At 37.5% G+C, this 26,637-nt stretch overlaps 1 protein-coding gene and 1 long non-coding RNA gene across 2 annotated transcripts in view; both read right to left on the bottom strand.

The window, feature by feature from the left end:
* Positions 1 to 2,523: 2,523 nt before the first annotated feature.
* On the bottom strand, positions 2,524 to 9,552 carry LOC127627684 (uncharacterized). The gene is made up of 3 exons (XR_007968565.1): positions 9,219 to 9,552; positions 3,873 to 3,986; positions 2,524 to 3,413 (listed from the first exon to the last, which is right to left on the bottom strand). It is a non-coding gene; the product is annotated as an uncharacterized LOC127627684 (long non-coding RNA).
* Positions 9,553 to 12,092: 2,540 nt separating this feature from the next.
* Positions 12,093 to 26,637, bottom strand: part of LOC127627679 (collagen and calcium-binding EGF domain-containing protein 1-like) — an 82,614-nt gene continuing 68,069 nt past the window's right edge. The window contains exons 7-11 of the mRNA XM_052104165.1: positions 23,120 to 23,228; positions 20,884 to 21,023; positions 16,482 to 16,517; positions 15,290 to 15,325; positions 12,093 to 12,659 (exon numbers count right to left, since the gene is read on the bottom strand). Coding sequence (XP_051960125.1) covers positions 12,399 to 12,659; positions 15,290 to 15,325; positions 16,482 to 16,517; positions 20,884 to 21,023; positions 23,120 to 23,228 — 582 coding nt within the window. The 3' untranslated portion in view covers positions 12,093 to 12,398. The remainder of the gene's footprint in view (positions 12,660 to 15,289; positions 15,326 to 16,481; positions 16,518 to 20,883; positions 21,024 to 23,119; positions 23,229 to 26,637) is intronic.

Genomic DNA, 26,637 nt, shown 5'->3' with positions numbered 1-26,637 from the left:
TGAAAGACTTTTGTGCACCAGCTGCTGCGAAATAGGGAGAAATACCCCCACTTGGACGGCTATTTTTCCACTGAGAAAGCTGATCTTCAGAAAGCTGACAGCATCTCTGCTTGGGAGTGGCAACAGGTGATCACACACGCTCCATCTCTCTCTCTCTCTCTCTCTCACACACACACACACACACACACATCTTTGTTTATCCAATAATTTGTTAGAAACAGCACAAGCCGTGATACTATTTCTGAAGAGACATTTATGAATTATTCATGAAGGCTTGGACACATCATTTTGTTTGAACCACAAACGGCAGATTCTGATCCGTCGCGTAAGAAAGTAGTTCCATGCACAAATGTGTTTTTAATGACTGTCCTCAGTTTTTACAAATGTTTAAAAATGTGCTTGTTCATTGAACTGTTGTATATAATATTATATGTATGTAATATCACACTTGCAATCATGCTATATGGCCCTAAATCAGCACTGCCATCATTACCTACAGCCGAATCATAGCAGTGCTGATGTAGGGCCATTTCGCACTCTTGCTCATGTGGTATTGCTTAAATAAATAAATATATATATATATATACACACACACACACACACACACAATATTAATGAAATGTATACAGTGAATTAGTCATGTCTAACAGAGTGAATGGCAGACACATATTTAGCAGCTAGTGTGGCTGTGCTGTCGTCCTCTGCAAGTATATAGGGGATTTTCTCTGTATCACGGAGTAAAAGAAAGGATGGATTCAGAGTTTCAAATTTGGGGAAAAACATTTTCTCACATTGTGGTACTTTGGACAAATGAGAAGAAAATGTTTATCATCTTTTATTTGCTTTAGGTCGCAGTGTCTGCATATTCTCTGCTCTCTCTGTGTCTGTGTCTTATTTAGGGCAGAATAACTTTGGAGTTTGTTTTGGAGGTCAAATTGAGTTTTTAATGTTTTATCTTTAGTATCTTTTAGATTTTTCTCAATGGCTTTAATAATGACTTTAAAGTTGTACCTGGAGTCAATCACTGGATGAGTTTCATTAACTAGTTTAAGAGCCTGCAGTGTATTTAGAGGATGAAACACTGGTGGGATCTCATTGGCAAGGAGGGCTTTATATAGACTCTGGATCAGATTGATGGAGGTGTTGCCAGAAATGAACAGATCTCCTATGTTTCAATGCCCTGCACCAGGTTCTAGAACTTCCTCTATGTAACCTCAAACTATTGTTATCAAATTCCAACAGAATTGTTTCTACTGCAGTTTTATCTCAATTTAAAAAATAAGAATGGTCCTCATATTTCACATCATTGTAATAGAATTGCTTTAATGATAATTTGGTGATTTAATTGGTGATTTCATATTGCAGAATCGTGATTTAACTGCACAAAATGCCCTCCAAGCCTATTCACTCAATGCTTTTACAGCCAGACTGAAACCCTCGGATGCACTGATCTCAATGCCCAGATAACTGTAGCTGGTGCTTTGCTGTAGGTCCTCTCCTCTGTAGGTGAACTGTTTCCCTGAGATCTAGCCTTCTCCTGGAATACCATGACCATGGTTTTGTCCAGGTTGACTGTAAGGGCCCATTCCTGCCAGTAATCCTCCAGCAGGGACAAGCTCTTCTGAAGACCCTCTGCTGTGGAGACAGCAGGACTACTTCACCTGCATACAGCAGACATTTGAGCGCAGTGTAATGTAGAGTGAGGCCAGGGATACTGGACTGCTCCAGAGCCGCTGAAAAATCATTTATGTAGATGTTAAATAGGGTTGGACTCAAGACTGCATCCTCGTCTCACTCCACGTCCCTGCCGGAAGAACACTGTCTGTGATTTCTTATTTTGATTGCACATTTACTGTTTGCGTAGAGGGGTTGTACAATGTCAAATGTTTTTCAGCCAATGCCAATTTGAAGAAGTTTGCAAAATAAACCATCATGCCAAATTGAGTCAAATGCTTTTTTAATTCTATAAAACCTTGATTGAGTGTGGTATGAAGCATTGACCTACAGGACAAAACAATCCTAAGAGTTGGGGAACATTGTCAGAGCAGAAGGAAGCACCAGCTCAAGACCCTGTCATGGCCAGCCCAATCTCCAGGCCTGAACCCCATTGAAAACCTCTGAAATGTGATCAAGAGGAAGATGGATGGCCACAAGCCATTAAACAAAGCTGAGCTGCTTGAGTGGCATGAAGTCACCCAACAACAAATTGAAAGACTGGTAGAGAGCACGCCAAGACACATGAAAGCTGTGACTGAAAATGAGGGTTATTCCACCAAATATTGATTTCTGAACTCTTCCCAAGTTAAAACATTAGTATTTTGTTGTTTAAAAATTAATAACAACTTGTTTTCTTTACATTATTTGAGGTCTGAAAATGGTCTGCACTTATATAGTGCCTTTTTAACCTTAGCGGTATTCAAAGCACTTTACACTGCATCTCATTCACCCATTCACACACACATTCACACACCAATGATGGCAGAATAAATAAAAATGTTAATTTTACTCCAACACATACCTATAAATAGTTTTTTATTTTTTAGAGAGCTGCAACATAGATTGCAAAACATTTAATGTAACATTTGTGAAAGCCATAATGATTGTATCCAGGCCATTGCTTGAATTCACAGTGCCTGGGGCAACCTTTTTATAGAAGGGCCCCCATGTAAAGATGCATTTTTTCAATGTTTCCCCAGACAATGGCCCTGGATTGTATATTTCTCATGAAATGTCGCTTACATTTAAGAGTTTATAAAATATGTGCCATTTAAATGAAGTGTTAGTACACTATTGTGACACCTATTTTATGTACAAGTGTGTTTAAGAGTGTGTATCTAAAAGCAATAGTGCCCTTTGTGCGAGCATGTGTGTTGTGTTTTGAGCACTCAAACATTACCTTAAAGTGGCCTGATACAGCCTTGTGTGTGTGTGTGTGTATGTGTGTGTGGAGTGACCTCTTATTATCTGTCCAAACTTAAGAAACATTTCGCCGGAGAGGCTGTTCTCTGCTCGTATTTACCGACACACCAAAACCTAAACTTCCAAACAATATCGAATGGATTCCTTTATCCTCACAAATTATGCTTTGCTATTATGGCACCTATTTTATGTACAAGTGTGTTTAAGAGTGTGTATCTACTAAAGAAATAGTGCCCTTTGTGCGAGCATGTGTGTGGTGTTTTGAGCACTCAAACATTACCTTAAAGTGGCCTGACACAGCCTTGTGTGTGTGTGTGTGGAGTGACGCCTTATTATCTGTCCGAACTAAAGAAACATTCAACAGAGAGGCAGTTCTCTGTTCATATTTACCGACACACGAAAACCAAAGCTTTCAAACAATATCGAATGGATTCCTTTATCCTCACAAGTACTCGCCATCTTGTTCACCTTTGAATTCCCCTCCCTCCAGATACCTGCACAAAAAAAAAAAGAAAGTTTGACAAAAGGATATCCCAAACTTTCCTCTGCGGCCCCCCATGCAGAGATAGAGGGCCTGGTTTAAGACCTTTATTTGTGTAAAACCTCTCATTAACTTTGCTCATGCTGCTCGCTCGGCCTGTTGTGGCTTAAGTAGCACGCTTTATAAAAAAGCTACCAATTACTCACCCATCAGCTCCAATTAGAAGAGACAAAACCTGTATAAAGATAACTCAATGAGAGTGGGAGGGAGCCTGTAGCTCAACACTGTGTGATCGCTCAAGATTCTCGGACCCATTCATGAGCGCTTGCAGCACCGGGGTCCTTTCAGCGAGGGCTCCTTACCGAACGCACCATCCTCAACCTGTTTCTCCCTTTCTAAGACCCCAATGTTGTTGAGAATGGAAGCTAGGCCTCCCAGGAGCCTCAGAAGCAGGCCTATTCAGCCTTCGTACCTGTTTACGGGCTCTAAAGCGTTCGGCTTGCATACAGTCGGCCTTTGTCCCCGCAGTGCTTCCTTTAACTTAGGCTCCAACAAGAGCGAGCTTTCACCAGCACTCTCTTTCTTTCTGTGGAGTGAAGAGAGGGGGAAAAAAGAGGAGAAAAAAAACTAGTTGAAGGAGTGGCTTTCGCCTCATTAAAATTGAATTTGCACTGTCCTGTAATTACATGGGAGGGCAACAATATATTTCTTCCCTTCAATTATGTTTTTTTGGGGCAGTTAATTTGGTGCTTGCATTTAATCTCTTAAAAGCATTAATTAGTGCGGAGTGAAACCCTAATTTCCTCCATCGGTGCTTTTCAGTTGTAAGGTTTAGCCTCCTGTTCTTATACCGTGGCTGGGTGAGCAAGCACCGTTAATAAAATTACCTCACTAATGACTTTTATTCCAGCCCAGTGACTCACTTGGGGTCTGCCATTAAGCATTAGCTTGATGCTGTTTGAACGGGGCCCCCCACTTTCACTTGTGTTTTTTTCTTCATAGTGGGCAGTTCTAAATAATGAGGGAGGCAGACAGTGAGATATAAGGAACAAGGGGCACTTCAGCAAATAGTTGAAATCTTTTAAGGCTGGCTCTTGTACACTGTCCATTAATTACTTCCAGATGGGATTTCGCTATAAACTTTGTCCAAATGTCACCTTTCTCTCCCTCCCCAAGCTCTCTGCCTCTTATGTAATCTTGAAGAAGACCATCTTTTTGTTTCTTGCATCTGTTCTCATGTTTAAACAGAAGTATAAATTGTCAATGGCTCAAAATTAATTTGATGACATCACCTTAATTCAAAGCGATATATTAATTCAAAAGAGCCATACAAAACAATGAAGAAATAGAGAATTTGTGCAAAATAAGATTACTCATTAATATCTATTTAATTAATATTTCCCTCATTCAAACTGCTGCAAAGTAGGAAAGTTTTAGCCACACCGATAATTCATAGAAGTTTGGTGACCAATTGGCCTTTATTATACAGTATTGGATAAAATGTTCTTAGCGAACCAATAACTTTAAAATTCATATTTATCGGCCAATAACGATATGGCCACCGATATATCATGCACCCTAGTAAAAATATCTAAACATTTTTAAAACAGGATAAATTTACTTGACAAAACAAGAAAAAAAAACCTTTATTCAAAGAGAAAACAAGTTTATTTTTTGAACCCCATTGGCAGATTTTTTTTTTTTTTTAACAAAGTTTACTAAATTTGGTCAGATTATTCTGAAAACAAGACTTTATATCGCATGCCATTTCGCTTGTGAAGTAAATATATCTTGTATTATATACCTTAGCAACCAATCTAAACACCTTAGCACCCTCTTAGTGACCACTTTGAGCACCTTAGCGACCTCCTAGGAAACACTGCAAACATCTTAGCAACATCCAAGTAACCACTCAGAACACCTTAGCAACTTGGCTTACCAAATCCCTGCTTATACAAAAACAGCACACACCAGCCCAAGCATTAAACAGCTTAGCCTTAGACTTTTTGGGGTACTTGAAAGTTCTCAGGCCAACAGACTCCAGAAACTTTCCAGAAATGAAATAGCATATTTCTCATCTTTCAAATACAATACACATAAGACATACCAACAAACTGAATGACGAGCTAATGGACGCACATAATTAATTGCTTGTCAATCCACCGTTCTAATAACATGGATTCTATTGTTGCCCATCAGCACAACAAATGTGATTTTGAGCACAGCAGATTGACCCTGTTATTGCTGAGATAATTACTGCAGTGGAAACAGATCTAATCAGGGCTGGACTTTACTTACATTGAATTGTAATTAATTACATGGAACTGGGGCACAAAACCCTCACAAAAGATATACATGGAAAGGTTGTCAGGCGTTTGAGAGGAGATAACTGGGAACAGATCGGAACATGGATTGATTTTTTGGGGGAATGTGCCACTCGGAAAGCCAGCCAAGGAAGTCCTGAATGGGCAATGCTGTACTCTGTGCCAAATAACCCTCATGAATAGGTTGAGAGAGAGGATCCCTATGCCAGCTATATAGGACCTTCCAAATTAACCAGAGGCTCTGATATGTGTAAAAATATGAGAGCTAAGCAAGTATCAGCTTTTGCTGCTCACACTGTTGTGGATTTATCCTCAATACCAAGATGAGAACTTTTTCCAAACAATATGTCGTTATGACAAATGTTAATTGCTCCATATTAAAAATAAAAAATATATACATTTTTAAGTGGATGTTTGCATCCATCCAGTAGACCCTAGCACCAAAAATTTTTTTTGTTTTGGGTTTAGTTGTTGAGTAGCTGGTCCATGGCACTATCGTTTTGATAGAGTGCCCATCAAAACATGATTTGTATGAAAGAAAATAAAAGTTAGCACCAAAAGTGTCTTTTTGGAAACAAAATTAGCATATAGAATTAGGCAACATATTTTGCATTTTGAGAGAGACCAGATTAAATTGACTGAATGTGTTTGTGAGAAGCATTACACATGAATTCCACCTGACTCAAGTGTCTATTTAATACACATTTATTACATCAAAAAACAGTTCACCCCAATATGAAAATTTGGTCATCAATTACTCACCCTCATGTTGTTCCAAATCCATATGACTCTCTTGAATTTATAAGGGGATGTTAGGCAGAATATTGGCCTCAGTCACCATATACTTTCATTGTATGGAAAACAGAGGCAATGAAAGTGAATGGTGACTGAGGCCAACATTCTGCCTAACATCTCCTTTTAAATTCAAAGGGGAAAAAGAAAGTCAAAGGGTGTTTGGAACACACAAGGGTGAGTATATCAATTACGGAATTATCATTTTTTGTGTGAACTATCCTGTGAAATGCTTACAAAATGCTTTAGTGATTACCAGATGCTGCACCTGGTTATTTACTTCATTAGGAGGTAAAACATGAACACGGGAATTATAGCCTGATTTAAACGCCTCACTGATCTGAGCAGGTTTAGTATAAAGTTTTTTATTTCAAGGTCTGTCATCACGTGTTAACACACGATAGTTTGTGTTGTTGCTGCCACCTTGTGGAGAACACCCAATTTACATCGCAACAGCATTATATTATATCACTGCTGCCATCTAGCGGATATGTAACCACACAACAAAATACAATATAGAAGAATTCTACCGCCCACATAAAATACTAAATAAAATATATCTTTGGTGTTTGAATACACAAAAATTATTGAATTTATATTCGTTGTCATATTTTTTCACTAGTTAATGGCCATGATATTCAGAAAAACAGGCATGATTTGTGTGTAAATACTGAAAGAGCTTGTTACGAGGGTGTGTATTTAGTAGCGTCTGAAGTTTGGCTTGCACTAAGCAGAGAATATACACATGTGTTATGGTTATATGGGGAATTTAGAGCACCATAAACTCTTCTGTCTTTATCAAAATGTAATGAAAGATTAAAAAGGCAAAACATGCACAAATCAACTCAAAGTTCAGTCTAGACATGATATATTTTCCTTCTTTTTTATTTGGGTTAAATACACTTTAACCTGTTCATTTCGAGTGAATATTATTGTTGGATGTCCACCTCCATTGGTCCTTAATTTGGAGTACAGGCTTATTAAATCAATGGTTCTCATCCTTTTTGACTCCAAGGCCCCCAATAGTCCAAAACAATATTTAAAGACCTCCGTTCCCCTGAAACTACAAGAACATGTAAACCCTTTCAACATTTACCCATGTATATTTAATTTATTAAGACATCTTTAAATATAAGATAAAATTGCATTGGCTTGGAAAATGTTGACGTGAATCGTGTGAATGTGTATAGTTATTTTCTCTCTACTTTACTTTTTACTTTTACTTAAATGTTTTGTTGAAATTAAATTGTGTAATATAAATCAACCTTTTTAAAAGATAATTTGTAGATAATGCAGACCAGGCAGGCCATGCATAATATACATTATTTTACATTGAAATATGACCCTTCATTCTTTAATAAAATGTAAAGTCAACTTACTGGCCATTTCCAAACCTTAATATGAATGTTTTCACTTCACCCAGTTGATTAATCTTTTTATTTGATCACATCAAAATATTATATTTCCCCTCGCACGTTATTCAAAGCCAAAGTTGTTCTTGTCTCATTGGAAAATTATGTTTTGATGAAGTCTATGTTTAACAGGCCTAGAGGGTGAGCTGACCGCAGTCGTTGGCCGGTTACTTCAGACAGTCTCCCTTCACGGGCAATTACTGTGCGGCTCTCGCAGGAATCAGTACAATTTAACCATGAAATGTAGAGGGGGGGGGGGGAGAAGTGTCATAATCAGAATGGTGCCCGACGGTGGGAATCTTCATTTTAGTTTGGGAAAGCAATGAGCAAGCATGGATTTCTTTGATTTATGAGTTTTAGATGGTAGAATTAACCTTTTCTAAGATATATTTTCACATAATAGGCCTACATTACATTTAATACATTCCAATGGTCTAAGCCTATATTCGAAATTGCATGCTACCAGACCTTACTATTTTTGCAGTAGCCTATGTAGTAGGGAACAATGGGGCTTAAGGCACCCATTAAGGAAGAAAATGTATTATTTTTCAGGTCACAAATTGTATCAAGATTGATGGAGCAACATAACTTGTGTGTAATGAAATAATAACAGAAGGTTGTTTTGATTAAAATGCATTAAAAATTAAAAAATAAAAAATAAAAAGGTGGCAAGGGGACCTTTAATCCCCACACTTGGGGTGTAGTTATATAATTTACTGTAGATATAGTGGCAATGGTTACAGTAAAAAATGCATGCAAATGAATGAGACAGTACGTTTTTTAAGGAACAAAAATAAGATAATGCTTACTAAACCTAAACACTTTTTTATCTTTTGATTTATTCACACTGAAAAAATAAAAATAAAATTACAAATAAATTACCAATAAATGTGCGGTCACACACCTTGGCATGCCGAAATTTCGCGGGAGAGATACAGTCATCTAAATGTGAATCCACGTTGTACTTCCGGTGGCAAATAATTTCGCCTCGTGGATATCGCGTAGAGTTCAAGTGTGGTGAACTTTGACAGGCGAATTCGCAGCCTTGACCAATTGTAAGTGGCTTGGTTTTTAATACACAGCTAAACTGAAAATTCACAATGGACACGGATATAATTTTAGCAGTAAGTTTGTTTTTAATAAAGTCTCACAGGTGCAGCATTAAACAGAGACGGCCTGACAATAATATTTTTTTGGTTTTACATGCACTCAATGTTCGTCCATTTTTGCCTGCGGAATTTCGCCATGCGAAGGTATGTTTGACCACGAATAGTTTCAGTATTCACTTACCCTGATGCCATCCCAGATGTGTATGACTGTATTTCTTCAGCAGAACACACATTCACACCGTGTCCTAACTACACGTGACGCGATAAAATTCCAGCGACAGCAAGTGTGTCTGTCCACACTAGAAGACGCGACGCGACTGTGAGACGCCACACGTCAATCAAAAATGACAGCCATTCAGAACAGCGTGTGGGCGGAGTCTTTCTGTACTCTCTGTGAAAGCGCACTGCAGGCCCGCACTCGCATTGGAAATGGGTAAGGACATAATCAAATCAAGAAATAACATTATTAAAAATCAAAACATTAACAAAATATACTCATTGACTAATTTTGTTATGAAGTACAGTTGTATGTTTGCATAGAATTCAGTTTGAACGGTATATTATATGCTTTCAAAATCTGAGATAAATTATCCATTATCGCTTGTGTCACAGTGACCTATTTTTAACTAAAAATAAATAATGTGTACTCATAACCAGTGTAATTTCTTCATATGACAATCAGTTTATTCGATCTTGTTCATAGGGAAATTCATATCCATCCGTCAGCTTTATTATGGATGGAAGGAAAATTATATTCAAACTCAAATGAAACAATTTTAATACTATACAAAAAACTAATGAACACCTGAGATTATTAATGACCAAAAAGATTACAAATGAGATTATTGAATACTGAAATATCGCATTCATTATTTCCCCATTTAGGTCCGAGGTTCAAACGAGAGCTCTGGAGGAGGAAGAGAGTAGTGGCCTTTCTTTTATTACAGGGGAGGAAGACGAGGATGTGGGTGCATCCAATAAATCAAAGAAGAGCAGAGCAAGGGGCCTATCACAACCTAGTGCAGGAACTTTTCCTGGACAAGGCACGTTTTTTTAATTATTTCCGTATGTCCTCCACTGATATGGAGAATGTGCTGTCCTATGTTGGGAAGGACCTGAGGAAGCAGACCACATCATACCGTGTTCCAGTTGAGCCACAACAACGCCTTGCTGTAACACTAAGGTAAGTAAAATACATTATTTTATAGTAAAATATATACATACTTCTCCAGACGGAATCCTTTTTCCTGATGTCTTTGTGGAATTTGTGGGATTTATTGTAGAGAATTGAATGCCTTTGAACTTCGACAATCAGTTCCTCGTCGTCCATGTTTGATGATTAAATATTCATGACACGCAGAACTTCCATCCAATGAGATCTCTGTGTGGGCGGATCTGTCAGCCGCGACGTCGCAGAAATAGGAACCGTTTCTAAATTAGAAACTTTGCGTGTCGCCGTCGTGTCTGGTTAGGACAAAAACTCTGATTAACATGGAAAAGTTACCTTTTATCGCGTGTCGCGGCGTCGCATCGCGTGTAGTTAGGACACGGTGTCAGATTTTTAGAAGAAGTTACAGCTCTGTCAGGTCCTTATTATAAGTAGCCTACACAGGTGCCAGCACTTTGACGGTCCAAAAGTCACATTTAGGCAACATAAAATTACTCCAGTCGATCAATGAATGATATCTGAATCAAATCGATATGTTTGTGTAAAAAATGAATCGATAATTAAAACGGTATTAACTTTTTAAAAGCACTTTTTTTTTTTATTTGTTTTATTTTTAAAAGCACTTACTGCCAGCAGCTGACACGAACGTGACGTAAGCGCGTCAGCGAGTTTCACGAGAGAATTCGGAGGCGGCGCTTATTTACAATAAAAGAACGAACGTCACGTGAGAGTTCGGCCATTTCAAACAGCACCAGAGCCCTGGATGGATGGAGGCGCCAATTTAAAGTTAAAAACATTTTAATTCTCGACTTGTTTCTTACATAAACCTATCGATTAGCTTCAGAAGTTTTTCATTGATCGACTGGAGGAGTGTGAATTACTTTTATGCTGCCTAAATGTGACTTTTGAACCGTCAAAGTGCTGGCACCCGTGTCACCCAACTATACTTCTCTGGCAGAAGAAATATTTGTTGTGCTTATTGGTATCTTGTATCTTATAGCCATTTATGCCATTTTATAAAATAAATGAACAGAGGCCTAACTTTTAAAACTTGTGCCATACAAAACCACGAATTGACAGTAATACGTTGTATTTGAATGTTATGAGGCTCTAAAACCATCACAAACCGTCTTTCCCTAATTAAAATTTCAACACCTATGGAAGAACTAGAAGCAGATATACAGTACGTAATCTTGGCCTTTGGCCAGTTGTCCTCAGAGATAAATGAGCGTCAGACTGAGCAGGAGGGTCAAATGGGAATGCTGCTTCTTTGTTGTGATCCGCTTCATGAAGTGTGAGTGACAAATACAGAAAGGGTAAGGAAAGATGGCAAGGATTTATAGGTCATGGTTGTAGATAGAGAGCAAGAGAGAGCTATGGAACACCAAAATAGAAAGAGAGTTTAAAGAACTAGTTCAACCCAAAATGGACATTTTGCAGTTGTTTACCCTCATGTTGTTCCAAACCTCTATGACTTACTTTCTTCCATGGAACACAGGCAAAATGAAGGTACTGACAGCCTCAGTTACCAGTCATTTCCATTGTATGGAAAAAGATACTGTAAGTGTATGGTGACGAAGGCTTTCATTCTCCCTTTTGTGTTCCATAGAATGCTCATGCGTACAGAATTTAAATTTTTGGGTGAACTATCCCTTTAAGAGTGATGAAACGTAATCTATGCACCTCAAAGTCAACGCTTGCACCAATTTCCTTCCATTATCACTGAATCATGTGTGTAATTTTAACCTAATGTTTTTTGGAGTTTGATAAAAGGTGAAAACTTGTAGAAAAATCTAAAAGAGAGCCAGATTTGTACTGTATTTACACTGCTTTCTTCATTGTTTGTTTTCATTCCACGCATTCATAGAACATGACCAAATGTACACTGTGTGTGTGGTGCTGGTATAATCATGATAATTGCTTGTTAATTAATCACATACTTGAAAATGTATGGTTCAACCATGGGTGATGGTTAATATTTGTTATCTGGAGGTCAAATAACTCATGCAAAATGCAGAAATTACAAAAATGTACATCATTTATGTTATAAAAATAGAAATTTCATACAGTGAAATACATTCAGCCTTTTTTTCAGAGAGTATACAGTTAAATAGCAATCATTCTGTGATATTTATACACCACTCATTCTCTCTTTAACAAGTTCTTTCAGTATTGCCAGATTCGATGGCGGTCTCAAATTGGCCAATTGGGATTATTTAAGGTTTGGGGCAATTTTCTCTTCCTGGAGCTCTTGGGGGGGCTCTGGGGTTTGTAGTCTTCTCCAGAGCCAAAGTCCAGACTTTCCTGGTTATCTCTCCAGGTGTCAGGGACAGGGGGCAAGTCCTCTTCTGAAGAGTGCAATGGCCTTCCAAACACTTTATGCTGCAGTTCTGCGATGTCATGACGAATGTCGGCCATCAGGAGCAACAGGAAGTCAAAAGATCCAGGTGGGCCCTGAACACACAAATACACTCGCATCATATGAAAGTCCATCTGGTTGAGTCTGTGATCACTAACACACTCCAATGGATTACTTTACCCATCAATCTCAAGGACTGAAAAATAGAAAATCTTTGATTTCATGTTTACTAATGTTAATGAAAAAAGTGTAATCTTAAATATTACATTTCTGATGACAATTTTAGTTGTTAGTGTAATTTGGAATCAGTGCTGGATTACATTTCAGAAGTAATCTATCCAAAACTGCTTATAACCAATATAAATCTAAACATCTCAATCTCTACAGGTTGTCAAATATAGGGGCTTGTTTTGCTATTCCTTTTTGGGCCCGGAGAAAATAATGTTTTAAGGGTTAGTTTATGAGTACTTGATTGTTATAAACTTCTGTTCCAAGTTTTGGGAGTGTATCCTCAAAATTATCATTCTGTTTCAATGGTGAACAAAGTAATACTGCATGTCTGGTTTTTAGTGAACCACCATCAACAGAGGTGATATATTTTGTTTATGCTCCTTTTTAGCTTCACTTCAACACCTGTAAAACATAGTAAATGATCACAATTGCAGGTCTAATCTAGTATTTTGAAAGAGTCGGACACACAAACAGACAGACAGACAGACAGACAGACAGACCGACCAACATTAAAGGGATAGTTCACCCTAAAATGAAAATTATCTGATCATTTACTCACCCTCATGCCATCTCAGATGTGTATGATTTTCTTTTTTCAGCAGAACACATTTAAAGAAAAATAGAAAAATATCTTTGCTCAGTAGGTCCTTAAAATGCAAGTTGATGGTGATAAAAATTTTGAAGCTACAGAAGTCATCATAAACATCATCCATACAATTCTGCTGGTAAATGAATTTCTTCTAAAGCGAAACGAAAGCTTTTGGTGCAAATAAAATCAATATTTAAGTACTTTTTAACTATAAATCATCTCTTCTGGTCAGCAGCAGTATATGCATTCATGAGAGGGCAGAGTTCAAGCAGTCTCTCATGTGACGTATTCATCTCGGCATGCTATGGACATAATCTCACATTTTTCTGTCGGTTGAGACATCCAGGATGAGCACACAAATGCACCATTGTGAGTAAAAAAACGAGTTAACGCGTTAATAACGCGTGATTAATTATACAAAAAAATATTAACGCATTTAATCACAGTACCACCTGTATACTCCAGAGGACAGTAAGTGAAATTGCAGCTGTGTGAGCAACACACAGTTTATACAGTGAAGAAAACAATACAGATATGCGTTACTAAGGGTTCAAATGCGAACTAAGGGATCTCAATATGTGTTTAAAAAGTGAGTATTAAACTATATTTAACTTGACACAGTGACCTAAAGATTTTATGTTTATGACGCAACACACCCGAGACTCGACACAAGCATGTCTGACGCAGGTCGTATTTTGGACAGTCCCGAAATTGGAAGCTTTGTCCCACGTCCCGCAAGTCATAAGCAGTGTCCCGCATTTAAATTTTGTCTGTATAATTTTTTTATCTTTTATTATTATTTCGGCATCATTTTATTTCATCGTCCTTTAATTACAAAATCACTATTAAAAAAAAGTTAATAAGAAAACACTGAACATGCGCAGTGCAGCCTTTTTTTTCTTTTTCCAACAACTCCAAAGCATTGAAAACCATTGCACTATGTAATGAATATAATGTCTTGGCATTATTGTAAAATATATCTGTAGTATTTTGTACTATGTATACCCCTGGCTTGTTTAAAAAAATATCTCCAACTGATTGACAAATTCACTTGTGAAATGGATTGCTGTGAACTGTATGCCAATGATTGACTTATGATCAATAATATTGTAGTAAACAATACATTGTATTCTAAAGCCACTTTTATATTGTTTTATCAATGATCAACTCTTCTGCCACAAGAATGTAATGCATTTTAATTATCTGAATATTTTTTTTATTTATATATATATATATATATATATATATATGTATAAATGTTTTAATATTTAAAGATAACTATGTGTAATTATTTAATCATTATGTATTGAATTGTTGTTATATGAGGGGCTTTCTCAGCAAATATTTGTATATGCAATTAATCACGATTCATTAATCGGGACACCATGTAATTAATTCGATTTAAATTTTTTAATCGATTGACAGCCCTAATATATAGATCTAATCTAAAACCAACTAAGCTTCTGTACAGCATTCCTCCTACTCTGTTGTAAATAGTGATGCTCTTCCAGGTGTTTCGCACGTGCGTAAGTACTTAAATATTTATATTCTTTGCACCAAAAGTGATTGTTTCACTTTAGATGACATTAATTTAACTAGTGTTGTATGAATGATGTTTATGCTGACTGCCTGTTCTTTTTGGAGCTTCAAAAGGTCAGATCACCATCCACTTGCATTTTAAGGACCTATTGAGCTAGGATATTTTTTAATTTTTCTTCAAATGTGTTCTGCTGAAGATAGAAAGTCATACACACCTGGGACGGCATGAGATGGAGTAAATGATGTGAGAATTTTCATTTTTGGGTGAACTAACACTTAAGACAAAGGTAAGAGTGAGACAGGACAATACAGACAACTATATCTCAGACAAACACCATGAGAGAAAATGTCAAAAGAAATTCTTACTGGAGGTCCAGAAAGGCCGGGAAGCCCTCTCTCTCCCTAGAGAATCCAAACAAATATTTGGGTTAGCAGGATTACAGTAAAGAAGCCATGAGAAGTCCAATGGGACAATTATTGCCTGCTATCTCTCAGTAACACAATCACACGTGAGAAAACAAGCCATCACTGGCCATGTCAACATCAGACATCTTTACTCTGTCGTTCTAGGTCTAACATGCCAAAAAAATTAATCACTACACACAGCAATTTGGCTGGTACATAAAACCAAAAGACGGAAATGAGTTTATTCAACATCAGAGCTTATATATAAATGTTATCTTAGCAGTTTTTCTGCTCCCCATTTGGAGTTGGTCTATAGCTCATTTGTGGTGAGGTATGGCAGTAGGTACCACACAGATAGACTTTGTGAGATATTGACCCCTCTGTAGGGATTATGTAGGGTCAGGGTTCACACAGAGGTAGTGAGCAAGGCCAGATGGTTTTGATTTGTGAACACAAAGTCAAAAAACATAACACAAAAGCTCTCTATACAAACATGTAACAGAGACGTGCACACACACATACACAGTCCATGGATCCACTATGATCGTATGTGAGCGCACACATGTTGGAAAACTTTTAAGTATGCAGAGAGTATTTTTCTTACCTAATAGTTAATTTTGGTGGCTTTAATGCAATATTTGTCTTTAATGCAGTAACAAAGCCTGCTATAGCTTGACCTACAGAAATGTTAGCTATAACATGGGCTAATTTTGGACTAAAATTGATATAATATCTGGCAAATACAGCCTATTTAAGAGCATTGTGCTTTTAAAGTCTGTTAGATAGACTAAAAGTAGTAAAAAATAGACTTCCTTTAGACCTGTTTGGACTTAACAAAAAGTTATAAAATTACAGACTGGGAATATTTAAACTAATCATATTTCCCATTTCAAGAATGCAATAATGGTATTTTGAAACACAAGAGATTGTGTTTGTCCTGCCATCTATGATGTCATATTTTAACATTGTGTTCCTCTTTGACCTGACTCATCCAAGAATTTATTTAATTAGTGATCGGTCACAACTGAATTCAAACATCTTTATCCTGTTTTTCCAAATATTTGCATTCCACACATGGAAAATAGCCCGTGGCCATAATGTGAGTTTGAAAAGTCAAGGTTAGAGATAAGGATAGATCGAAAACATACTGTACCTTCATGCCATCTTTCCCTGGCGCCCCGGGATGACCCTACACACACACAGACACACACGATCATCATTATTAAACAAACAACCACATGTAACAATGAAAAAAATTATATTTTTCAATAATAATGAAAAACAGTCAAAATGGAGTACATTCACTTGCATTGTTTAAAGGAGGAGGCCTGAACTGAAATCCTAAGAAACTCTGATACATCTTGGATGGCGTGAGGGTGAGTAAATTATCAGCAAATTATAATTTTTGGTTGAACTTTTCCTTTAGGGGTCCTCAGCACTCCAATAAAGTAATATTTGGATTAATCAAATATTAGATTTAATGATCTTCCTCATTCAACTTTACAAATATGATTGGATGTGTGAACATACAGTATTTGACAGAGTTGATCTGAGTAGTATTCTGCACTGGAATGTGGGTCTATGCGGGCTGAAGCCCAGGGGACCACAACTCTCAGGGGGCCCAGCTCGTGGTGTCCGCCACCCCATTTTCCCCTATCCATGTTCGGGAGGCACGGCCAATCGCTTTCAGTGGGAGACGGAGTTGCTGACATGGAGACTGCGCAACCGTGAAAGGCATCCGTGTGGCACGCGTTCAACGAACGGCAGTTCCACCAACATCCCCCTTTAAATGGTTTAGCTGGTCGAACATTTGAAGTTGAAAATTGCCCAAAACCCCTTTTTAAAACAGCCAACAACACAGCCTAACCAGGATGGGTGACCAGCTAAAAAGAGCAAACCATCTTAGGCTGGTTGTTAGTGTTTTTTTTTTCTCAGCTGGGTTCACACTTGTACAAATACTCACACAAAATCCCATGGTAGATGCAACCAGTGGCAGATCCCTACGCAGCATTTTCCAAATGTTCCAAACTGTTTGACTTCTCATTTATCAAATTAAAAAAAGAAACTCTGAACACTTTAGAACTAAATTTATACTATGAGTCACGACCCTCGAGCATTGACGGTCTCATGTTTCTAGGTCCAGGATTCATAAATTATTACAGAACTTCAGCAACAAGGTATTTTTCTTCATTGACGACTCACACTTCAGCGATGTGGTCCAATGCATTAAAAGCAAAAAGGTAAATGCTATCGGACAAGTTAACTGCCGGCCCTGAGAACAACCCCTGAGCCACAACACAGCCAGCATTTTCCCTGTTATTGTCATTATCATTTGTCAACTTAAGGATGGGATGATGTCGTGCTTTGGCATATTGAGAAATGTGTTGCTTCTAGGCACGCACAGACTTTGAGAATGGTTTGGATCACAACCAGTTTTTTTTTTGTTTTTTTATACACCAACAAAAAGGACAGGAGATCAAAAGTGATCAACATGGACATGGTAGACAGAGGAAAAGACCCCAACAGAAGGAACAGAACAAAAGGAATAATAAAAATGATGAAAGTGAATCTGTCCTAGTTTCAAACCCACCAGCGTAGCAGCCCCCCCCCCCCTTTAAATAGTCAGAGGTCAGCCAGCTGAAGGTCATGGGGTTTAAGGGACTCATATAATATAATAAAATAATAATAATTTAATATAACTCATTATGATAAATTTTGTCTTGTATTTAAATCTTTTTTTTGTTCTCGTTTCGGCATTCCGCAGCCTCCTTTCTTAATGGGAACTGGTTAGAACAAAATAAAATTATGGTTTAGAATGTTCTTTTTAAAATGACAAGAGATTGCAGTTGCAGTGTTGCAATAGAAAACACGAGACCTCCTCTGGAAAAACAAGCTCAAAATACATTTTTATCGAAATTTAACGAGTTTAATCTCGCATTATAATGACTTTAATCTCGAGATGGTTTTATTTTTTTATTATTGCTTGGCCCTAATCCTCTTCCGTACAGCTGAAACTATTAAGAGTCTATGTGAAAACTTCCAAAAAACAACTATTTCCAAAGCTAAGATTGCTCAAAAGTCCCTAATAAGACCAGTCATTACATTCAGTGTTCATGACCTTGAAGTAAAAGTATTTCATGCAAAAATGAAACTTGAATGTAGAAATAATAAAATAAAATTCAGTGATATTTCCACTGTCAACAACAGAACATTACACAGTATACACCAATCAGCAACAACATTAAAATCACCGGCCTGATGTTGTGTAGGTCCCCCTTGTGCCACCATAACGGCATTAAACCCACATCTCAGAATAGCATTTTGAGATGATATTCTTCTCACCACAATTGTACAGAGTGATTATCTGAGTTACTGTTGACTTTGGCCAGACTGGTTCGAACTGACATTCTCTGTTGACCCCTCTCATAAACAAGACATTTCAGTTTGCAGAACTGACGCTCACTGGATGTTTATTGTTTTTGGCACCATTCTGAGTAAACTCTAGAGACTGTTGTGTGCGAAAACCCCAGGAGATCAGCAGTTACAGAAATACTCAAACCAGCCCGTCTGGCAACAACAATCATCCATGAGATTATCAATAAGCCAATCGTGTGGCAGCAGTGCAGTGTCATGCAAAATCATTTAGATACGGGCCAGGAGCTTCTGTTAATGTTCACATCAACCATCAGAATGAGGAAAAAAATGTATCTCAGTGATTTGGAATGTGGCATGATTGTTGGTGCCAGATGGGCTGGTTTGAGTATTTCTCTAACTGCTGATCACCTGGGATTTTCATGCTCAGAATGGAGCCAAAAACAAACAAAAAACATCCAGTTAGTGAGAGTTCTTCAGGGTGAAATGCCTTGATAATGAGAGGGGTCAACAGAGAATGTCCAGACTGGTTCAAACTGACTAAGTCTATGGTAACTCAGATAACCACTCTGTACAATTGTGGTGAGAAGAATAGCATCTCAGAATGCTATTCTGAGATGTGGGTTGGAGCTGTTTTGGCTGCACGAGGAGGACCTACACAATATCAGGCAGGTGGTTTTAATGTTGTCGGTTTATCTACAAAATATACATGGTCGTGAACTTTGACTTTTGTTTCCAGAGGCTAGATACACATGGGGCAAAGTAATGATTCCGCTGGAAAGATTAACAATAGAAAGGCTGATGTTATCCACGTGCTTGTAATTTGAGTGTGTGTGAGATCATTCATTTAGTCCGTCGGTCTGGGTAAGAATGTGTGGAAGAGTAATGAGGGTTAACGGTGCATAACAGGAAGTGAAAAGCGTGTCACTGTTGACAGAAACCACAGGTCAGCACTATATGACACCTTTATACTGTGTTAAATAATGCAACTTGGTGCAATAAATCAGCAAATGATAAAAATTAAGAATGAAGAATTAAATTCTGGAATCCAAGTCAAAGGAATAACTCTGCATCTTAAGAATGCAAGTACTGAAACATTTGTAATCTTAACTCCAGGGGTGCTCTCAATCCTACCCTGAAGATCTAACTTCCTGCAGAGTTAGTGTCTAAAGGCCTGTTCACATAAAGTCCCCCTCCAATTATTTAACAAAACAATACAGAGTCTGCAAAATCATACTGTGATGATTAGGGTTTTTTAATAGCTGATGCCGATATCCAGAGAGCAGGGTGGCCGATACAATTCCGATATATCACACAATTTAATATAGTAAATGACATCAACATAAAATTGCTAAACAAAGAATAAACTCTTTTTTTTTTTAGCACTATATTTACTCAATTTCACACTAAACTTTAACTTATAATTATAATATAAAATCATATTTTAAATGGTAGATAGAAGTTTCTTCTGATTTCTGTTTAGTCATCATTTTTGTAATTTATTTGCACATAAATAAATTGTTAATATATTAGGAAGAAAGAAATAACAGCACAACCAGTGGTCCAACAACCATGGATGGCATGTGCGTGCATTAAGACCCAACATACCTGAAACAGCTAATTAAGATCTTGCGGTTCACTTGAAAACGACAGGCAGGTGTGTTAAAGAAGATCTGGAACTAAATTCTGAAGGAAGACAGATCTCCTGAAGCAGGTCTGAGCACCACAGCTTTACATTCTTCAACCTGCTTCAGTACATCCTATAGTAAGTCATATTAAATAAGAACCAGCTGGCCTCATGGGCTTATGTTGAACAAAGTACAAAAAGTGTTGGGCAGATGTCACCTAATAATGTACAGAATTGACAAAGCTGAAGTTTATGAGTTTATCTTGCGGCAGAGACGAACTGCAATATAAAAACCAACATGGTTGCTCTGTGTAATACCTGCGACAGGGAGCATGAAATAAGAAACATTAAAACGTGATTCAGAGAGAAAAAGCACTCTCACTCCTAGCTAGACTAGTGATTACAATTGTATATGCAGTAATATGTTACAAACTGGTGCAGATTAGTCCTTAATGTCTCAGAAATCAGACAGTTAATGACACTGATTACAGCTGACTTTATGCATGATTTGTAATGTTTCCTGTTAGTGACTTATGAGGTGTGATCTGATGCATACCATTTGACCACGCCGGCCTTGTTTGATATGAGAGAGGTCCGGAGAGGGACCAATGGGCCCCATGTCACCCCGGAGGCCAGGCAAGCCTGGTGGCCCCATCTGTCCTGTTAGGCCAGGTGAACCATTAGGTCCTGGGCTCCCTAAGAGAGAGAAAAAAACAAAACAAAACAAATCAATTGTATTGAATGTGCAACCCTGTGTACACATGTGTGGACTTTGTATTTGGCTTTGCTATATATTCACTAAATAGAAAGCAAGGGAGCATCCTATAGTATATTCACTCCTAAAATCCAACCAATAGTTCACTTTCAGGCACCAGATGATGATTGGACCACTCAACATGTTTAACAGAGCTAGGACAATGGTAATCAGTACATAGAATTTAGAATGCATGAGTAAGACATCCAAACATGTTGTGTTCTTTCAGATATACTGCCATGATTACATTTTAATAGAAGTGAAATGAAATGAGTAATGGAAAAACATTATTAATAATTAAATGAACATTACAACATATCAAATAATAAAAAAGAAGAAAAAGCTTTTATTTAGAAATGTTTCTTTGCTGCTTGCATTTATTTGTTCAAAGTGTCCTATTTATTTTGAAATAATAATAATAATGCCCTCTAACGTGACTGGCTTGACTGTTTTTTTAATTTTTATTTGATATAAGCTCTATTATTTAGATTTCATCATTTAGAATAGGCATCGGTAAATCGCATTCAGTTGACCTACTGTATGGTGGTAAGACCATAAATGAAAAAATACAACGGGGGGTAAAAAAGCAAAAAAAAAAAAAAAAGCTTTTAAATCTGCACTATTTTACAGCATTTCAGTCAAAGATATTCTTCAGGCATTCTAGATATTCTTCAGGCATTCCATGTCAGAGAGAGAGAGAGCGAGACAAAGAGACCCAAGAGCAGAGGAACAGTTCAAAGGATTTATTACCAATACATATTCACTTCAACTGTGCTGGCGAAGACTGAGGATCCCGGCACCAGCTGCAGTAGTGGGGAGAAGTTTGTTGATGCGTGTGCACCGTGGCCGTGCAATGTGCAAATCCATGAATAGTGTGTAGGAGAGTGTGTGCATCCAAGCAGATTCATAGGAATCAGATTCATCGGAATCCTCCGTTGAAGCATAGTGAGGTGCAGAGAACAGCGCCCACTCTCCTGACACGCGGGTAGAGACGAGGAATCCTCCATTGAAGACTTGTGTGTGCAGAAAACAAGTGTAAAGCAAACTGGAAGGCTACCACACTCACGACACAAGCAAAGATACTGAGAACACAAAGGGCTTAAGTAGAGAATCAGTGGAGAACCAGGTGCTGCTAGCATGCTAATTAGTGGCATGATCATGCATGCCAGCAGTGTTCGCGAGACATGAGGGAGAGAAAATAACAAAACACACAGAGCAAACAGACAAATTCAATGGAGCCATGGCATTCTATCAATTTCTTTGAAGATTGTTCTTGTTGCATCACTGCACAGTCTTGGATTTACTCAAAGTTTCTCCAGTGATGCTGGCGATGCGCTCAACTGAACCAGAGAAGGTGGTGGAGATACTCCTGTGACCTGTCGGCATGAACTGAACATTATTTACACTAAAGCTTCATGCCAAACCATTTTTATTGACCTTGGATTGTTTAATTCACAAAAGAACCTCTGATGACAGCAAATAAGATGACTGTAAATTCCTCACTTTCTTTTTAGATGTGAATATTTTATGATGTGAATGCAATCCATAAAAAAAAAAAAAAAAAAAAGATTACTCTTCGCATATACATTGATCAACCACAACATTAAAACTGCTTGCATAATATTGTGTAGGTCCCTTTCGTGCCACCAAAACAGTGCCAACCCGCATCTCAGAATGTTAGATGAGATGATATTCTTCCCACCACAAATGTACAGAGCAGTTATCGAAGTTACCGTAGACTTTGTTAGATCGAACAAGTCTGGCCATTTTTTGTTGACCTCTCTCATAAACTAGGTGTTTCCATCTGCAGAACTGCCGCTCACTGGATGTTTTTGGCACCATTATGAGAAAACTCTAGAGACTGTTGTGTGTGAAAATCCCAGGAGATCAGCAGTTACAGAAATACTCAAACCAGCCCAAAATTGATGTTGCTATCAATTTTTAGGAAAACGATTTGCTCTAGAAACTGACTGGAGGAATTTGTTTTTACACATGGCAGCAGATATCCGAAAGCTAAGTTTATACACTACAATCTCACCTGCTGGCCCAGGTGGCCCTGGAGGTCCGGTTAAGAAGGCGTGTGTCGTCAGCATCTTTTCATTGGTCGTCTGCTTATTGACCTCTGTGTTGCTTGGCAACATGGCAATCTGAGGAAAAATAAATTCAACATATCACACCGATCTTCCCAGGTCTCAGTTTTTCACACTACATTTCTAAAAAAGGATAGAACTAAATATCACATAATTGCTTGATCGTGATTTATTTAATCTAATCTCAATTATTTGAGAACCACGATTTCTGTGGACTTAAAATTCCAACCACTCATCGCCATCCAAATAAGGGAATTTTAAGAGAATAATGAAATGCTCATTTTATGTGTCTCTTTTTCTAGTGCAGTATGATCAGTTCACTTGATAAAACACAATTATAGTAACTATTATAATAATAAATACTTTTACTACTACTATTATTTTAATAATATTAAAGCAGTCAGGGTTACAAAAAACTATAAAAATGGACTTAAAATACTAGATGCAGTATTTTAATATTTAGAAGATTATATACATGTCATTCAACTCTATACTTTACACAATAGGTTAAAAAAATGTACTGTGCACATTAGATGTTTCACAAAAATGTTTGTTCCAAGATATTTGTTTATATCTTTAGCTTTTTGTCAATATGAAATATACATTTTAGACTCCCAAACAAATGTGAAATAGAAAAGAATAACAGGGAACTCCGCAACAGATAGTATGTCCCCCACAGATCCCCTGACTGAACATCGAGTCAGTCTGGAATTACATGAAGAGACAGAAGTAATTGAGACTAAATGGATAGAAGAACAACTGTGGTGAATTCTCCAAGAAGCTTGGAAAATCCTATCTGCCAATCACAATGGAAAACTGTGTCCAGGTGTACCTAGGAGAATTGGTGTTGTTTTAAAGGCAAAGGTGGTCACGCCAAATATTGATTTAGATTTTTTTTTTAATGTTTACTGGACTTTGTATGACGTTAATTGATAAAGGAAAACTATGTAAGACATCCTCACTTTGCAACATTTTTCACAAGTGTCTAAAGTTTTTGCACAGTAGTGTATGTTTTCAAGTTTATGTGTATATGTTTTAAGCTTACACTGTAACTGATATTAACAAAATAGGCAAATACATCATTAATCACACTTATTTGTATGAAAATGAATCACCAGCCAAAATGTTATATTCGTGAAAGCACTATGAATAAGCTTCAAACACTGGATTACTCAATCTGATTTCTGAAGTAAAACAGAATGAAGACCAAAAGACTTGCTGTCAGTTACAAATGTTATAATAACACAACCGATGTTACGGTTGTCTGATAGTACAGACAGCACAGTCTGACAGGAGAGAATTACAAAATATATTATATTAATGGTTAAATGGTAGTAAATTGTAATACAAAGGAATGCTTACAGTGACATTCAGCATGTAATCTGATAAATAAAACTGTAACATCTGCATACATGCCATGTGCAACAGCAGGAAATCCCAGAATTACTCTGGTCGGTGCATGGACTAAGAGTAGTGCTTGTCTTTTACAAGCGTTCTTTGCAGAGTTTTTCACTTCAAAGAACTGGAAGTATCCATTACCTGCTAACCTTTGTGCTTTGGACAACAGAGCACACTCGCACACACAGACCTTTTGAGGTCTCGCCACACACAGTAGATATAGCCTGAGGCGTAACGCATAAATCTATGTGAGTGTCTGGGTTCAGCCCATTGCAAGCAATTTAAATCCCATTTGTCGTTGTTTCTGGTTTTGATTTGTGTTGGTTCCTTGGAAGGCATATATTTCAATCCCATCTTGCACAGAATGCCAATGTCAACTACTTACACTGCCACGAGAGATTAGCAGAATTATTTGACATTAAGAACAGTTCATTTTGCACAAAAGATCTGCAGTTGAACTGTGACACTATAGCTCTGTTCCAAAACCTAGTGGCTTGTCTTGCTGTCTTCTGTCTACATAGGCAGCGGCCTTCTAAGGCAGCATCATAACCTTCATGGAACATCATAAGCGACTAATTTGACACAGCGGTTAAAGATGTCCATCTAGCGTATGTTTACACAGAAAAACAATTAAAAACAGAGCAGATCAGTCCCTTACGGCCTGATATACTTCCGGAGAAGTTCTTCGTTCAGGGCTAAAAAGAAGTTCTAATCAGCTGACAAACGGTATGCTGTTTCCGTACTTTTAGACACCCCCTACACTTTAGAAGTACATTTAAATATGAGGACACTACAATGAAATCCTTAACTAATGTGACATTAAAATGTGTTATCAATGACTTTGTGCTTCTTTCTATGAGTAGAATTCACATGACATCATTAGAAGAAGTTGTTTTAACCACTCGATGATTATTTAAAGTAACGTACTGTAAATGCAGTAGAAAATGTTTAATTTGTCTTGTTTACATTCTCAATTCATGACGCTACTGTACTAACCAGCTATACATGGCCATAATATGCACCGGTTACACTCTGTGATTGTAATTTATGATGAAACTGATACTACTGCATTGGTAGATCTATAAATGAGTGTTAATATTCATAATAAAGTCAAAATAATGATGATAGGCTTACTTTAGGAAAATATGTGAATGGCCTTTGCTGCAGATGGCACATGAGTGAATAGGCACTTGAGAGTATTTGAGTAGATTTTATTACTTTTGTTGGCTAATTAAACAAACAAACAAAAAACATTTGCATGACATGGTCTTGGAAAATGTCTCTTCGTGATTGTACAATGTAAGTAAATTTGCATCAGCTCACTAATAACTGCATGGCAATGTGTTCATGTTGACCGATCTTCCTGACTGAACAACGCAAACAAAGTAGGTGGAGCTTCAGGTCACAACTACCAATGATGTGGACCAATGGTAGTAAGAAGGTGGTTAGCAGCCGGTAAAAAGTTTTCCTAAAAGCTCTTACTAACCACCGAAATGAACGCAAAAACACCTTTTTGGCCAGATTTTGTTTTTGTTTGATTTTCGATTTCGTATAAAGTATATCGGGGCCTTTAGAAGGCAGCATAACTATTTCTTAACTTTTGGAACAGCCTTTGCATCAGGACTCAAGAGTGTGCCTAAAATACCTTTAAAATACTGTCTAGATAGGCAGCTCACTAGTTTATGGGACAGAGTTTGAGTATATTAAGGCAAGAGGTAAAAAATAAATAGGTGAGAAGTTACAAAATTGGTCAGAGAAAGCATCTGTATCAATTAAATCAGAGTGTTTGTGCATGATAGAAAAATAACTGAAGCCTCACTCTCACTGGTCTACATTGACATTATTTTATTCTCTCAATCGGTTCCCTCATAGTCTGCAGTACCACGAGAGCTTTATATCAAGTCATGACCATGAAGGTGTGGAGTGGATTTGTTGACAGTCTTGCTTTGACTGCAGAACACTGACTTTGCACCATTACCCTGTCTTAACCACATTCGGCATGTTCAACATGATTTACTAGACTGCAGCAAGGACAGACATAAGTCACAGTACCAGATCGCTCAGGGGT

The sequence above is a fragment of the Xyrauchen texanus genome, chromosome 34 (assembly GCF_025860055.1).
Source record: "Xyrauchen texanus isolate HMW12.3.18 chromosome 34, RBS_HiC_50CHRs, whole genome shotgun sequence".
NCBI lineage: Eukaryota > Metazoa > Chordata > Actinopteri > Cypriniformes > Catostomidae > Xyrauchen > Xyrauchen texanus.
The sequence above is the reverse complement of the archived record's forward strand: the minus strand, read 5'-3'. Positions and strand labels throughout refer to the sequence as shown.